General features: G+C 41.9%; 2 protein-coding genes across 6 annotated transcripts; both read right to left on the reverse strand.

Moving 5' to 3' along the window:
• Positions 1–918: 918 nt before the first annotated feature.
• LOC128682552 (aquaporin AQPAe.a-like) lies at positions 919–8,247 on the reverse strand. 5 transcript variants are annotated; one of them, XM_053767328.2, is made up of 9 exons: positions 6,849–7,074; positions 6,596–6,637; positions 5,596–5,751; positions 5,099–5,274; positions 4,575–4,793; positions 4,126–4,260; positions 3,428–3,508; positions 2,973–3,110; positions 919–1,036 (listed from the first exon to the last, which is right to left on the reverse strand). In XM_053767328.2, the coding sequence occupies exons 3-8, from the start codon at positions 5,636–5,638 to the stop codon at positions 2,973–2,975; spliced, it is 792 nt and encodes a 263-aa protein (XP_053623303.1). In that variant the 5' UTR covers positions 5,639–5,751; positions 6,596–6,637; positions 6,849–7,074; the 3' UTR covers positions 919–1,036. The 5 variants fall into 5 exon arrangements, with proteins under 5 accessions (XP_053623303.1, XP_053623323.1, XP_053623332.1 ...); XM_053767348.1 differs by lacking the exons at positions 6,596–6,637; positions 6,849–7,074 and adding an exon at positions 7,748–8,247; XM_053767357.2 differs by lacking the exon at positions 6,596–6,637 and having other exon boundaries at positions 6,849–7,075.
• Positions 8,248–8,673: 426 nt separating this feature from the next.
• Positions 8,674–14,160, reverse strand: Bap60 (Brahma associated protein 60kD). The gene is made up of 10 exons (XM_053767272.1): positions 13,879–14,160; positions 12,805–13,089; positions 12,397–12,565; positions 12,225–12,307; positions 12,009–12,137; positions 11,677–11,898; positions 11,439–11,591; positions 11,156–11,251; positions 10,641–10,751; positions 8,674–8,880 (listed from the first exon to the last, which is right to left on the reverse strand). The coding sequence occupies exons 1-10, from the start codon at positions 14,017–14,019 to the stop codon at positions 8,716–8,718; spliced, it is 1,554 nt and encodes a 517-aa protein (XP_053623247.1). The 5' UTR covers positions 14,020–14,160; the 3' UTR covers positions 8,674–8,715.
• Positions 14,161–15,166: the final 1,006 nt, after the last annotated feature.

Below are 15,166 nucleotides of genomic sequence, written 5' to 3' on the forward strand. Positions count from 1 at the left end.
GAAACTTTTATACTATCCGATTCATTAACAATATCCCGAGCGGCAGTTGGCCGTCCAGATACATGAGAAGCACTATTTCTACGTATACATAAGACCTTTGATCGATACCCAAATTGTTTACCTCATATAAATACATTACTAATGAGGCAAACAATTTGGGTATCGTTGAAGTGTGGATTAATTTGGATGATAATTATAAATTATTATTTATATAGTTTATCATCCAAATTAATCCACACTTGATTGGATTAGGTCTCAAATTTTAACAAAATTCCACAACAATATAAAGATTTGAATATATCGGTAAAAATCGTTTCATAAATATTGTTGTAAATACATAAATGTTATTGTAATTTAAACGATTTTTTAAACCATAAACTCGGATAAAAATAACATTATTATTATAAACAAATAATCATTGTTTATAGAAATGTAAAAACCTTTTGGTTTGGAAACACTCCAAACAAATAAAGTTGTTAAACTCTGGACGATGTAAAAGCAAACCAAGACGCCAATCGTGACTAAATTGTGGCGCCATCTATTAAAAAATAAATAAAGTAATGTATATAATTCCTATCAAAATGTTTTTAAAGATATACTAATTCGTTCTTGAGTAACTTTGCGGTTTAACTTAATTCCGGGTTCTAAGCAACGTATCGTGATGACATCTATACCAGATTTTAAGTTAGACCATCCACTAGATAATACTGTGTACCGCAGCAAATTCCATCTACTAGTTTTTGCGTGATGCACGAACAAACATAAAAGACAGACAGATAGACAGACTTACATTCAACCATGTCGATGTCTGTCATGTATGTCAAACTTTACGAGAATGAGAAGTGAAAAGTAAATTTACCGTTGTAGGTACAGCATTTATTTCACATAATAAATATATAATAAAATATATAAATATATAAATGTTTATACTTAGACTATAGATAACGCATCGCTATCAACTGCTGCGGCCGCCGAGGTATTTGCTGGGTCTTGACACGATTTGGACTTTCCTCTTCTCCTCTCCGGAATTTAAAATCTGAAAGTATTATCATCTGGTTAACTTTCGTTATTATGATTTGCCTAACTTTATCCAGAATACTAAATGACCACGATTTTCGATATTATACACGCTTTATTGTCCTAATCCAAAACCTAGCTTTAGCAAATTATATAATCAATTGTGCTTTACTAAGACTTACTATTGTTGTACTACTTTATATATAATTCTGCTACGAGGGCTGCTATTTATGTATCCGGAATAACAAAATTAAACAAACATATATTATTACATATGGTTTTATTGTTTCTCGAAGTATTCTCCGCGATGATCTATGCACTTCTGCATACGATGAAACCAATTTTCAAAGCACTTTTTCCATTCTGATTGAGGTATGTCCAAAACGTGTGTTTTGAACGCATCAACGGCCTCTTCGCGGCTCGAAAAACGTTGACCACGTAATTTATTTTTAATGTTTGGAAATAAATAAAAATCATTGGGTGCCAGGTCGGGGCTGTACGGCGGATGACCCGTCAATTCAATCTTTTGACCCTCCAAAAAATTATTTGTTTCAGCCGACTTGTGGCAGCTAGCATTGTCGTGATGAAGTATGATTCTGCGTTGTGGGTTGTTCTTTCGTATTTTTTCAAAGACTTCTGGCAAACAAATGGTGGTGTACCATTCAGAATTAACCGTCCTACTATTCTCTAGTGGCACTGTAGCTACATGTCCGTTGATACCAAAAAAACAAGCGACCATTTGCTTTAAAGTGCTTCTCGCACGAACAACTTTTGTTGGATTCGGTTCATCTTGAAAGACCCACACCGTTGACTGCTGTTTAGTTTCAGGGTCATAAGCATAGATCCAGGTTTCGTCACCTGTGTAGATATTATAAACAGCTTTTGACTTGCCACGGTTGTATTTTTTTATCATTTTCTTACACCAGTCGACACGAGCCTGTTTTTGATCTACGCTCAAGTTGTGCGGAATCCAACGCGAACAAATTTTTTTAACAATTAAATGTTCGTGTAATATCGCGTGTATACTCGTCATACTAATGCCCAGAGACGCCTCTATCTCGCGGTATGTAACATGACGATCTTGCATTACTAATTGTCGCACAGCATCAATATTTTGTTGTACCACTACCGATTTAGGACGACCCTCCTTAATTTCATACGTGAGCATAGACCGTCCACGTTGAAATTCCTTAAACCAATAATACACAGTGGTTTTCGATGGTGCTTCATCTCCAAAAGTTAAAATCAGTTGTTCGATGCACTGTTTTTGAGTTAATCCACGCCGAAAATCATAATAAATCATCGCGCGAAAATGTTCACGAGTTAAATCCATGGCAATGAAGACAAGCTATTTTCAAAATTGGCGCCAATTGAAAAAAACAAATGACAGGGACATGAAAAATATTTATTCTCTAGCCGAAGAGTTCTATTTTCAAATGTTGTAATTACTTTTTAAATATTCTAGAATTATTGGCCAGTTCCGGATACATAAATAGCAGCCTATGTAGTAACAGTATGCTGCGAAGTTGGTAGGTTGTGTTGATTCTTTAACTGAAGAAATTTGAGTTCTGTGGTTGTGTTATTAGTAGAGTCATCTGGCATATACGTACAGTATACTAATGGTTGCGAACTTAACCGCGCTCTGTTCTGTCGTGGATGTCGGACAAAGTGACTAAGGGAGGGAAGAACTTCTGCAGATGTCGGACAACAACAGCTTTCTTAAAGAGGACCGGCAAAGGTTTTTTACGCCGGTCCTGGGCTTTAGAGTGTCGTAGTCGAGAACGAGTAGACGCCAGGAAGAGAGAAACTTGAGTCGTCGCTAGATGAGAACAGAGGGCGGAGTGCGTGTTTGCGTTTCAATTCTCACTATTGAATCTATTCGAAGTGAGACGCAGCGAACTAAGCAATCGTTGCGTCACAATAGCGCACCATGCATGGGTTCGCTGCGATGTTACCTAGCGCTGCAGCTTGTCGGCGGCGGGCGGAGAGGGCGGCAGCACGCCGCGCGGCGCGGCGGCCGGCGGCGCACGCCACGCCGCGCGGTACAGCGCGCCCGCCAGCGCGGAGCCCGACAGCGGGCCCGCCCAGTACACCTGCGGCACACTCATATCAGATCGTTGCTACTGAATATGCCAGTGACCGAGGCCGACGGCCGCGAGACTGACGCGTGACATTATACATTTAGTTATTACCATCGAAATAGTTAATCCTTACTGATATATTTAGGGCTTAGTCAGGTTCATGTACAAAATCAGTTAAGAGTACAAGTAGAGGGTCACCACCGCTTCACAAGAGAGAAGTGCCGAAAATTATTTCTTGTTAATTTAATTATTATTATATTATTATTTATCCGAATTTCAGACACAATTGTAAAATTGTTTTTGAATAAATAAATTGAATTGATACCCACCCAGTGGTTGGTCCAATCGCCGCTCCACAGCGCAGGCGCGAAGCTCCGCGCGGGGTTCATGCTGGCGCCCGTGAGGTCACCCTGCTGACACAAATACAGACATTATCATATCGTGTGTGGTTCCACCCTAAAATAGGACCACTCCATATCCTCCCGTGGATGTCGTACGAGGTTACAGAGGGATACATAGCTTTAACAATTAAGCCATAGGTAACAATAGCATTCCCGTAAATGGTTGACCAATCTTCCAAATATAAGTAATGGTTGTTTACGCAAACCCTGGACTTTGAAGCATCACAGCATCGAATATAATCGCGAATACACGAAGATGAGAGAGAGAGACATTCCCAAGTAAACAAGTGAGTCAAAAACTAGCCTTTAAGACAAGCGAAATACTACGTTTTTTGCAATAGAAACACTAGATGGGGCTCCATGTATTTTAAATGCGTTAAATGCAAAATTTATGGGTATTTTATGCCAACTATCCCAACCCCAATACGGAGAAAAAAACTGTTCCTGAGGGACTTTTACGCGGGCAAACATTAATTTATAGACATAGATTAAGAGAAAGGCAATTTTACAATATAGATAATGTCCAAGTGTTTTTTTTTACCTTTTCTGGGTTCAGAGGTATCCTTGACCTCGTTATTCCTAACCAGAGAGATGCACGCAAAATGTGAAGAAACGTAGTTAGTTACCGCGACGAGCGACATGGCGACGACGGTGAGGCCGATGCGCAGCGGCCACGAGTCGCGCAGACAGCGGTTGCGCGCGTCCCACGACGCGCAGTTGGCCAGCGCCAGCCCCGCGCCCAGCAGCGCCTCCGTGCCCACCTGCCCCATACGTCATAACTTGCTATAACAAGTATTTGTGCATCTCCACACTTTACACACAAACAAAAGACACAAACAAAAATAACAATATATCGTTGTTCCGTTTTGATGTGAAATAATGATAAACGAACAAATAAACACACTAACGTTTACGTATGTAGAATAGATATGAGTTTTCAAAATTACAAACTTCAAGCATTTCGGAACGACCACTGTATCAATTAACTGGACTGGATAAGACTCAAAATCAAAATGTTTCTAGTAAGAACGATGCTCTTATGCACATAGACATGTCACGTCATGAAGGCACTGACCGCCTTGTAGATGGAGAGTCCCTGGCGGGGCCTGGTGACGCAGAAGCCGTGCGGCAGCGGCGCGGGCGCCAGCAGCCGCAGCAGTGCGCCGCCCGCCAGCGCGCCCAGCAGCTGCGCCGCCGCCTCCAGCGCGCCCGCCAGCGCCGGCACCCGCCCCGTCACCACCGCCGCCAGCGTCACCGTCGGGTTCAGCTGCGATCCTGACACGTGGTCGAAACACTGGGAACATAGGCATTAGGCATGGTGGAGTACAATCAGCTGAAGGTGCGGAGGAGTCTGACCCTCGTGACTTATATATTTAAGGTACTAAGGTGTAGAGTGTTTCATTCGGATGTGCTAGCGCAGGTCGGGTTGTATGTGCCAGGCATGCGACGTCGCCAGTGCCCCCCTGCTGGCGGTTCAGCTCCTAACACATTCCTCATATAGAGTTAGCGTAGAGTTTTTCGATAAATCGACTATACGAATCAAAGCGGCTTGAAGTAGGACTGTGTCAGATCAGGGCTAGGTCGCCGCAGAGGTGTTACCTGCACTATGAAAGCGACGACCAGGCCCGAGGCGAGCGCTTGCTGCAGCGGCGTGGGCGCGGGGTCGGCGCACGAGGCGAGGCAGGTGAGCGCCACCAGCAGCGCCGTGCCGCAGCACTCCGCCGCCAGCGACCGCCACGCCGCCTGCCCGCGCCACACGCCCGCCTCGTAACACACTGGAATTCCGCAATGTGGACCACTATGTTCATACTACCACACTGCTTGTTATGAAGTAATATGAAATACAGCATGCAGCTGCTTGCTGCTAGAAAACTGTTGTGAAATATCTGAATACTACTCTTTGTGGAAGTTGAGCGAACATAATGTCACGTTTCTTATATTTTTATTTAATTATTTCACCAAAAATGTCACAATTAAATCACAACACGTAGAACAACGCATTAGTATAAATAGTAAACAGTCATAAATAAGTAATATTATTTCGGAATCTTAATGTGGATATTGAGATGCGTGTATTGCACATGGTTTGTACTTACTCGTACCTGTGGTGATGGAGGCTCGCTCTTCATCGTGGGGCATGATGTAGTGCCGCGGAGAACAATGAAGCTCGTGTGATTATGAAAAATATACCTATATGGTATTCTCAGGCTTCACTCGCATATCTCCATGTGAGGAAGGCGATGAAACTATACCTGCACAATAAAATCCACGTATAATTAGATACGATATCACCGAGACTGTATCAGTCTGGCGTGTTGTCTCATTTTATTGCAGATATCACGCGCGTGCGAGTCTCCGAGATGTTTACTCGCGACGTCTTCCTCCGTCGTCCGAAAGAGGAGCGTCGCAGCACACGACATGTTTTCTCCGGTTTTTTATACCTAACTACTTTGACACCACTATTCTCTGCGATATGACTCATAATTTATCGTTTACAGTTTTAAAACCAATATAAATTTTGACGCTAATCGCTAATGCATAGAAAGAAATATGTACCTATGATCTCAGCTTAGGAAACAACTGTTTACTAAGATATACATGGTTATCACTACATAGTATAAAACCAAATCGCTTCCCGCTGTCTGTCCATATTGTAGCGGGTTTTAAAAAATAGATAGTGATTTCAGAGACAGGTTTATGTATATGTAACATGCACAATATTGCACCCGTGCGGAGCCGAGGTTAGTCGCTAGTGTTTTTATAAAACAACAATAAATCATAGCGGCAAATCTGTGGCTCTCAATCATGTGGTAAGCCTATATCTTGATACCCACTTATCTTCGGATTCGCTGTTCGGATTGGTCCAGATATTACGACGACACGAAGCGTTTCTTTATCTACTTCTTATTTTATATCTAGTTTTCTAAGTCGGCAGTTCTCATAATTATTGCTAATATTTTTATGTTTTTATTTTAAAGCAATCGAAAGGTTGTAACTATTATTCAATTATGAGGGTATAGCCTACCTGGCTATACCCTCATTAAGTACAGCGATAAGAAAATGATATGAGTATAGAAATCGTAAATTGCCACTTACCACAACTGCGCCGTGGAGGAAGCACACGAGTCTCTACACACCCTTTACACACACAAGGCCAAATGAAAACACTACTCTGGTGTACAATTAAACATAAGTAGTAGGTAGTTATATATTCACAACATAAGTGTATTTGTGATTATATTGGTGCACGGTGCACCCGCGGTTAATTATTTAGCAATCTTGGCACAATTCTCTACTGCATCAAGGTAGCCTTATCTCCGAGATAATAGAAAAGCAAATAGCTATCTACCTAGATCTATGAACAGCACTCGACACGACTGACAACCTCCGGCGCAGGCGAGCTGTATATGGTGTGAGAATTGATGCGACCATTTCAGATTCGGAGGTGTTGATTTATTCTCGAGATCTAATCATCGGAGTATCGGACGCGGGATTTACACATTGTTATAATATTGCACAAGAAGAAACCATTTTAAATACCGAGTAAGCAAGGACTAAATTACAAAAAATAAAATATCTCGGTACATAAAGAAAGTGATATCGGAATGTATGCTAACAGACTAGAAAGAAAAATAAATTTCCACCTTAGTCAAAGAGTTGTTAATATCAGAACCACAGAAATGACTGTATGAATGTACCTATAACGCCGGACGAAGTAAATGATGAAGTAAAATTAGTCTTAAATTTATATTATTACAGAAAAATATCTACACGTTGAACGAGTATTATATAAATATAGATCTTATCTATATCTATACATATGATAGAACTGAACACTTTCAGTTTTGTTTGTTCGCGTAAATACTACTGAATGAAATTTAATGCGGTTTTCTTAATTGTATAGCAGATGGTCTACCTAACTTAAATTCTTGCATAGATTTCATCGCGATGTTTTGTTTAGAACCCGAGATATTAAGTTATGACAATAATAAGTTATGAGCGGACGCACTAATTAAACGGGGGCAAAGTCGCCGGCAAAAGCGAGTATAGTTATAAATTGTAAAATGGTTATCATCCGTCTGCCTTTCCATTTCCCGCCCGGCTGGGTCTACTGAGTTACTTCTACATAGGTGATTAAGGTATTGTTTACATGTAATGTGTGCATTGTGTAAAGCAATAAATGATTTAAACTGAATGGTGTATGATGTGCAAAGATAAATATTTGCTATAGGTACTACGCAAACTTACCTCTAATGTGTACTACGTTACGAGTGACGACGTAGAGTGCGGGAGACAAGCGAGTCACACGTGATGCCACAGGTGGCTACTAAAATTCAGTTATTTCTAAATCATTGCGATTTACTAAAAAGATATTCGCGCGTAGTAGATATCCACTCGAGTAATCTAGTAAATCAATCAAAAACTAGGGACAGTAGGATTACTTATTAATTCTTTGTTAATCCTTAACACAAGGCAGATTATAAAATGTTGGTTCAGCTTTAGTCTGAAGTGGCTACACTTTACGAAGTGACAACTGTAGGCCCACACCTACCAAGCGATAGATTTGTTCTATCTATGGCCTCTTTGGTTATTTCATCATATAAAAAATATTAAATGGTGAAACGAAGTGTTAAAATTAATCCTTATGCAACAAAATTATGTGTTCTTATAATATTTGAATATTTGAAGAACATCAGCTCCTATCACACACAATGCTGGGTCGCGGTCAGGGGAGTATCGCACTGTGATATGGCAGGCAGCGATACCGAGTCGCAGATAACTGTTTACGTGACCCCTTTGTGAACTTTGTGTGTCTTTGATAAATATTAGTACTGATGTATGAATGATCAATATTACCTTTCGTATTCGAGATTATGAAAAATAATTAGATTTAAAATGTTGAATAAGGTAAGTAGGTATTTGTTAAAACTTGTGGCCAATATGAGGTTGGCTGCTGCAATTATTTACGGCGTTTTATTATTATTTGTTGTGGTAATTTATAGTGGTGATATTTACTGCAGTCGGGCAACATTTCTCAACATAATATCGAGCTGAACCGAGACGTTAACATAATAAGGAAGTACATATTAGCTTTGTTTCTGAGCGTGAGATATTGGAGACGTCAAAGGTGATTCTACAACGTCATCTAACGACCTAAATAAAGAAAAGAGAGGTTATTTAACGAAGTCACGATTTATTGATGAATACGCAGTGGTCTAGAGACGCAGCAGCTGGGGCGGCTGCAGCGCGAGGTCGAGATCCCGCCGCCGCGCCTGCAGCCGCGCGTGCAGATACCGCGCCGCGCCCTCGCCCGCCCACGCCTGCGCATAGAACGCCGCGCGCCGCTCCTCCTCGGCGTTGCCGGCCGACCCGCTCATCGTCTGCAACCGACGGGAATACCACGTCTCAGGACTCGGCCGATATTAGTAACGATCATTGAGTGTTACAATTCAAACGAGAACAAACCAAACCGACAGCTTTCCGCTTTGTATGAAATGGGCCGAAGAATTGTATGGAAATGTTTTGGAAATCTCATTCGGCGTCGCGAGTTCGTTGTTTTTAGTCGTGTCTTTGCTATACATTGTTGTGATGCTGTTTATATATTTTTTGCTATAGAACCCGACTCCTGATACTTGTATGATGCCAGCTCCACACTGTCGATAAACAGTTCGTCGGTGATATTCAGTCAGCGAACACAATTTGTGTGTTGCCAGTTTGGTTGTCTCTCCCAAGTGTTAGGTGTCATGGATATTTGTTCCGATTTATTTTTGAATGGCAAATTTAATTATAACTAATTATACTCGTGGGCGTAGGGAAGTCGAATGAGCCGTGCCCACCCCAGAAGTTTTAATTACAAAAATATTACCCCTAACCGCATAAAAGGAATATGATTATGGACGATGCAAGGAACTCTCTGGCGATAAGAACAATAAGCACTGAACATAAGCGTATGAAGAGGGGGGCGTGTCCAACCCAGAATTTGTTAACAAAAACACATTAAGGTCACAATATTTAACGTACCTTAGATACGCCTAAGATGAAGAAAAAATTCCAATATTTGCTTACAAAAATATAACGTCTTGACAAATAACTTTATATACGCTATGGGGTGGTTCGCAGAGCGTATCGACCGGTGCGGGCGCGCTGCCATTACAATTTTTTAAATTTTAACAAAGCCAAGAATGAGTTTTACTATATGACTTTACATTAATTACTCTGTACTGTAGTAATGTCAATGTTATGAATGATAGAGATATAGATATAGATGATAGATTTTGGAAATGATTCTTTCCTCAGGAAAATTGACGGATTGTTAACCGCGCAGCCGCAGCGGTCGAAACGCTCGGAGAACCACCCTATGATACTTTACCACAAAATATTGTATTTATCTAAGCGAAATTCACGCGGGTGAAATCTCGGGCAAAAGTTAGTTGCTAATAAAAATATTGCCCCTTGACAAACATCTTTTGAAACGCCTATGACGCTTCACTACTAAAACATATTTTTAACGAATCCACGCGGGTGAAACCGCGGGAAATTCTTTTGCATCCATAATTTTGTAATTATACATGTAACACCTGCAAATTTTTAATTCGGCGATGAAGTGGACGTATCATTGTAACCACGCGGCGAACTCCTTTGAAGCGTGTCCAAAAAACCGACAAACCACGGAAAAGAGGCGAACCCCGAACGCGGTGACCGAAGACAGACGAATGCTGCCAAATGGGGCATCCTTTTAATTCAGTGGACGGCGTTCAGCGACAGTGTGGTGCTGGCATGAAGTGCGAATTCGAAAGAAAAAGCTTTGCAGTAAAAACACTAGATGGCGCTGTGTGTATTTTAAATACACTATGGATATTTTATTTCAACTATCCCAATCCCATTTTAACAAGAAGAAAAGACTGCTTCCGAAGGCAATTAACGACATTTTACGAGAGTAGGTTTCTATGATTGCTTGCTGGCCTTGTATATTTCGGAAGTATGACCCGCGCGGTTAGTAAACAGTGCCTTCGCAGTCACAAGTAAAAAGTTGAGTAACTGTCTGTAATATTCCTTATTCATTACACAATGCATAAGGAATAGTGTAAAAATATACCACGCGTTACAAAACAATGGCAGGCTACTTGCCCCCTGTAATTACCTTGAGATCCCGGGACTGGCTGACGAGCCACTTCTGTATGAACTGCTGCGGGTCCTTGCTGAAGCTGAGGAAGAACTCGCGGTTGGTCTTCAGCTGGTTGATGGTGTCCACCTGGCAACATTACGAGCGTTGTAAACCACAGGACGCTACGCTACAATCTTTAGAACTGGCATGACAGAGACCTACACTATTTAAATGAGTTTTTTTTGACATTTCTTTTCAGCAGTGGTCGTTCCGAAATGTCAGTAGTTTGTAGCTTTTTGAGAAATTATTATATAACATCAAATTTGATGTAAAAAAGATCTTGTGAAGGTCTAATTTCTGAATAAATTATTTGAATTTGAACATTCGCGAAATGAATAACGAAAAAAAATGTTAGCTACTGTATGTCGCTCAATTTGCGATGCAAGGGACGAAATGCCACATCCACTCCACCTGTTCACTACCGTCCGTGCGGCGTAACGTGACATGCGGCGACTACTACGTAAATATAATCATATTGTGATGTGACTCACGGTCTCGTGTATCTTGGAGTCGAGCCCCTGGATCTCCTGCTGGTTGGCCGTGCTCAGCAGGAAGTTGTTCATCTGCGTCTTCAGCGTGTCGTCCACCTGCAGCACAACCCGATGCTTTCACGACAGTTCACGTCGGGACACGCGCATGCCAAGTGTTCATTCCCAATTTTACATAACCAACGAATGTGACTGTTTTTATAATGCCTTTATATTCAACGGAATATTCATTAGTTTACGTAAGAGAGTAGACGTAACGAGATAGGAAGCGCCAGAAGCCACAGACCTCGACGTCGATGTCGTAGCAGGCGGTCTGCTTGGTGTCGTGCGGCGGCTCCACGGCGATGACGTGGTTGATGACGATGGGGTCCGGCGCGTGCAGCAGCGCGCCCAGCCGCCCCGGCACCTCCGCCAGCTTCATGCGCGACGTGCCGAAGATCTGCACACGAACGGACTATTTTACTGCGATCCAATAGGAACATAGTCGGGTCGGTCTATACAAAACGCCAGACTAGGGACAATACCTGCTCGAGATACTTGTCGCAGACGATGTACTCGCGCTCGTGCGGGTCCTGCAGGCGGTGGGTCTTGACGTACTGCCACAGCGCGTTGACGATGACGGGCCGCGTCTGCGTGTGCACGCCCAGCAGCCGCGCCAGCCGCTGGTCCAGCTTGAACTGCAGCGGCTGGTAGTCCAGCAGCAGCAGGATCGTGCAGCGCACGTTCTTGTAGCCCGGGCGCTTCACCTGCGGGGACGACATGCGGAATGAACTACTATTTTGCTGAAGAAATATTATTAACACATCAAAAATAGAATAAAAATAAAGTTGCATCGATAGAATACAAAAATGATAACCTGGAAACCGTCAGTCTCCTGCGTGGTGAGCGTGCGGTGCCACTCCACCAGGTGGTTGTCGGGCCCGTACAGCTCCTTGTCTAGCTCGATCACCAGCGACTTGAAGAACGACGAGAACTTGCGCTTCACCTGCAATCACAATATCAATATATTTTACTAATAAAGGAAGATAATATAATAGCATAGAACAACATTTCATAACATTCCCAATCACACCTTATTAGGGTCATTTTTCGAGTCGTCTAGAAGGCGTCCTTCCACGCGAAGCTCCCAAGATGCAACCGGATTTTCACCTTGTCCTGGAAATATCACCGAAAAGTTTATATAATTTATTTACTTAAAAAAAAATATTATCAATACAACTACCAACCAAAGATGATCAAAATACCTGGATAGAAGGTGTTGGATATGAATATCCTGAGCTTGCGCTTCTGCTTCATGGGCCGTTTGAGCGCCTCCTGGATGTCGAGGCGCTTGCGCATGATGGTGGCGTCCAGCTTGCGCTCGAACGCCAGCAGGTCCATGTAGGCCTGTGACTCCGGCACGAGGTCGCGCACCTATCCATGGGATTTTTACTAATTAAGAACTAACTTTACATTTCATCATCCATCGCAGTGAGAGAAGTAATGCTCTATTTACCTCACATAATCCTAATCCTAACTGATATTATAAATGCGAAGTTAAGTGTGTTCCTTCTTCATGCTTTATCAACTCCACAATAATCATTAAAGCAAAAAAATGCACCGTTTCGGTGGAAAATTCACGTGGGAAGAAACTGGTATTATGAGAAGTTTACCTTTTGGGGTAAAATTTTGTCAGCTAGGCGCTTCTTGCGTTTAGCATTGGGTTGTCCAGAAGCAGCATAATCAGCGCCGTACATGGCGGGCTTGTGGGGAGGCATCGGGGAGCGCGCATCGGGGCGTTTGGCGGGGCCCGGCGGGGGCGCGGGGCCCGGCGGCCGGGGCGCGGGCCCGGGCGCGGGCGCCGGGGGCCCGTAGCCGGCGCCCGGGGCTCCGCCCGCCGCGCCCGGCCGCGGCGCCGCGCCTGCGCCCACCGGCGGCGGCGTGAACCCGCTGCGAGCCTATCACCAGTACAAACTTTCATATAAATAATTAATCAGAAATATCTTTTCGAAATGACTAGATTTTTTTTTCTAGCCATTTATGTCCCACTGCTGGGCAATAGGGCTCTCCTAACTTCTTTTGTGCATCACTGGTCTTGGTCTTCTCCTTCAACTCCTTGTCATTTATGTTGATGATAGGTAGTTAAAGAATTAAAATTTTTATTGAAGTGAGGTCAGCATGATCTCTTTCTCTCATCTCTACATGTTCCCAGTTGTGAAGCAACAAAAAAACCTTCTTTTGACGACCTTGGTGGTGGACTGGTAAACTATCTGCCTTTGAACCGAGAGGTCCCAGGTTTCGATCCCCGGTTGAGTCATGATCTTTTTATGATTGGCTCTCTTGGATGTTTATCAATACATATATTTGTATCAAATATAGTATTGTTGAGTTAGTATCCCATAACACAAGTCTCAAACATACTTTGGGGCAAGCTCAATCTGTGTGATTTGTCTCTATATATTTATTTATAAGCACTGCATTGAATCCTTGTGTGTCGTGGATCAATTACATGTAAGGAACTATTTTGTGACCATAACCATATATCATTAAAATGAGATCATATTATTAGTAGTCATTATTTCCTCAACTCAAACACAACACTAGATGTAATAAAACTGCAATGAAACAGCACAGAAGCTTCCACCTACAAAAGTTTGTAGGTAACACTAGATTTTGCTATTTTATGTAAATAGGAAATTAGAATTACCGTATTTATCTTTTAAAATGAGTATGTAATAGAAAATTACCGGGAAATTAGGGCCTGGATATGGTCTCTGTTGCATTGGGGAACCTGGGGGCTGCGCTGGGCCGGGATAGCGTTGTTGTGGGGGCATAGCGCCCGGCGGCGGCGCTGCATTAGGCCCACCGGAAGGGAAACGCTGAGCCATTATACACAATTTTTTTAGTACTTAATATAACACTTTCACCTAAATTAGTTGTTTATCTTACTTCTTATTTACAATACTAATATAAATTTAATCCATTTTACATGGACGCGTTCTTTATTTTTAATGATTGACATTGACAGATTTGATTTGACAATAATATAGACAGCAAAATGTCAAATGACTGACACTGACATTTTTTTATCGTCTGTTAATGTCTTAGCTGATCGAACCATGGATTTAGTAAGTACTTCATCGGAGTAGTTACTAATTCCATGGATCGAACCACTCACTACCTACTTGCTATTTATCTTCTATCTATTTACTGCACGGCAGAGAACAAAAAAATATTCCTACTTTAACCAATAAGAAGAAAAAAACTACTAACGGCAATACTGTTATCCGCCACTGCACAGTTGCACACAGTTAACTCGCGAAAAACTGTTGTTTGCACACCCGAAACATGTAGTGGGGTTCTATTCCGCTATAGATTCCCAAAAATATTTTTTTTGTTTGATTTTCTGCATTTTAGATAAAAAAATATTTTCTGCGCCTAGAAGCCCAGGTCACCGTGCGGTACTCGGCGCCCGCACCGCTGATAGAGACACTCCTCATTTCTTAATATGGTTGAGCAGTAAAGCGTAAACATATAAAAAAAATATATAAATAAACTTTTTCCTGCATTTATTATATTAGTTAAGAACATGGACTGTTCTCTCAGGTTTTAATTTTCGCTTGGTAGTAGAGTAAGTAGGTACCTATACAGTGATATTTTAAACTGTGCTTTTTGTGGTCAACTCGAATGTGCGTGTGGGTTAATACCCACTGTGACCAAAATACGAAAATTTTGTTCTTAAAGCATGTTCTTAAAGTTTATCTATAAAGACTAAAGCGACATATCACCCTGACGTAGTTGTCCACCCTCGGTTCGCTTTATATTTTGGAGTATAAATGCATTACATATGACACAATCGATTTTGTTTCTTTCGAAACTTGCCCTTAATGCCCTTGCCTTGATGTCGATAAACTCAATTTGAAACGAACTTATCTGCAAACAACTTCAAGAAAATGTTTATTTTTGAGCATTTAGTAAGTTATTAACCTACTAACTTTCTTGGTACTTGACCTGTTCCGGTCAATATTTATAGCT

This window comes from Plodia interpunctella, chromosome 3 (genome assembly GCF_027563975.2).
Source record: "Plodia interpunctella isolate USDA-ARS_2022_Savannah chromosome 3, ilPloInte3.2, whole genome shotgun sequence".
NCBI classification, from domain to species: domain Eukaryota; kingdom Metazoa; phylum Arthropoda; class Insecta; order Lepidoptera; family Pyralidae; genus Plodia; species Plodia interpunctella.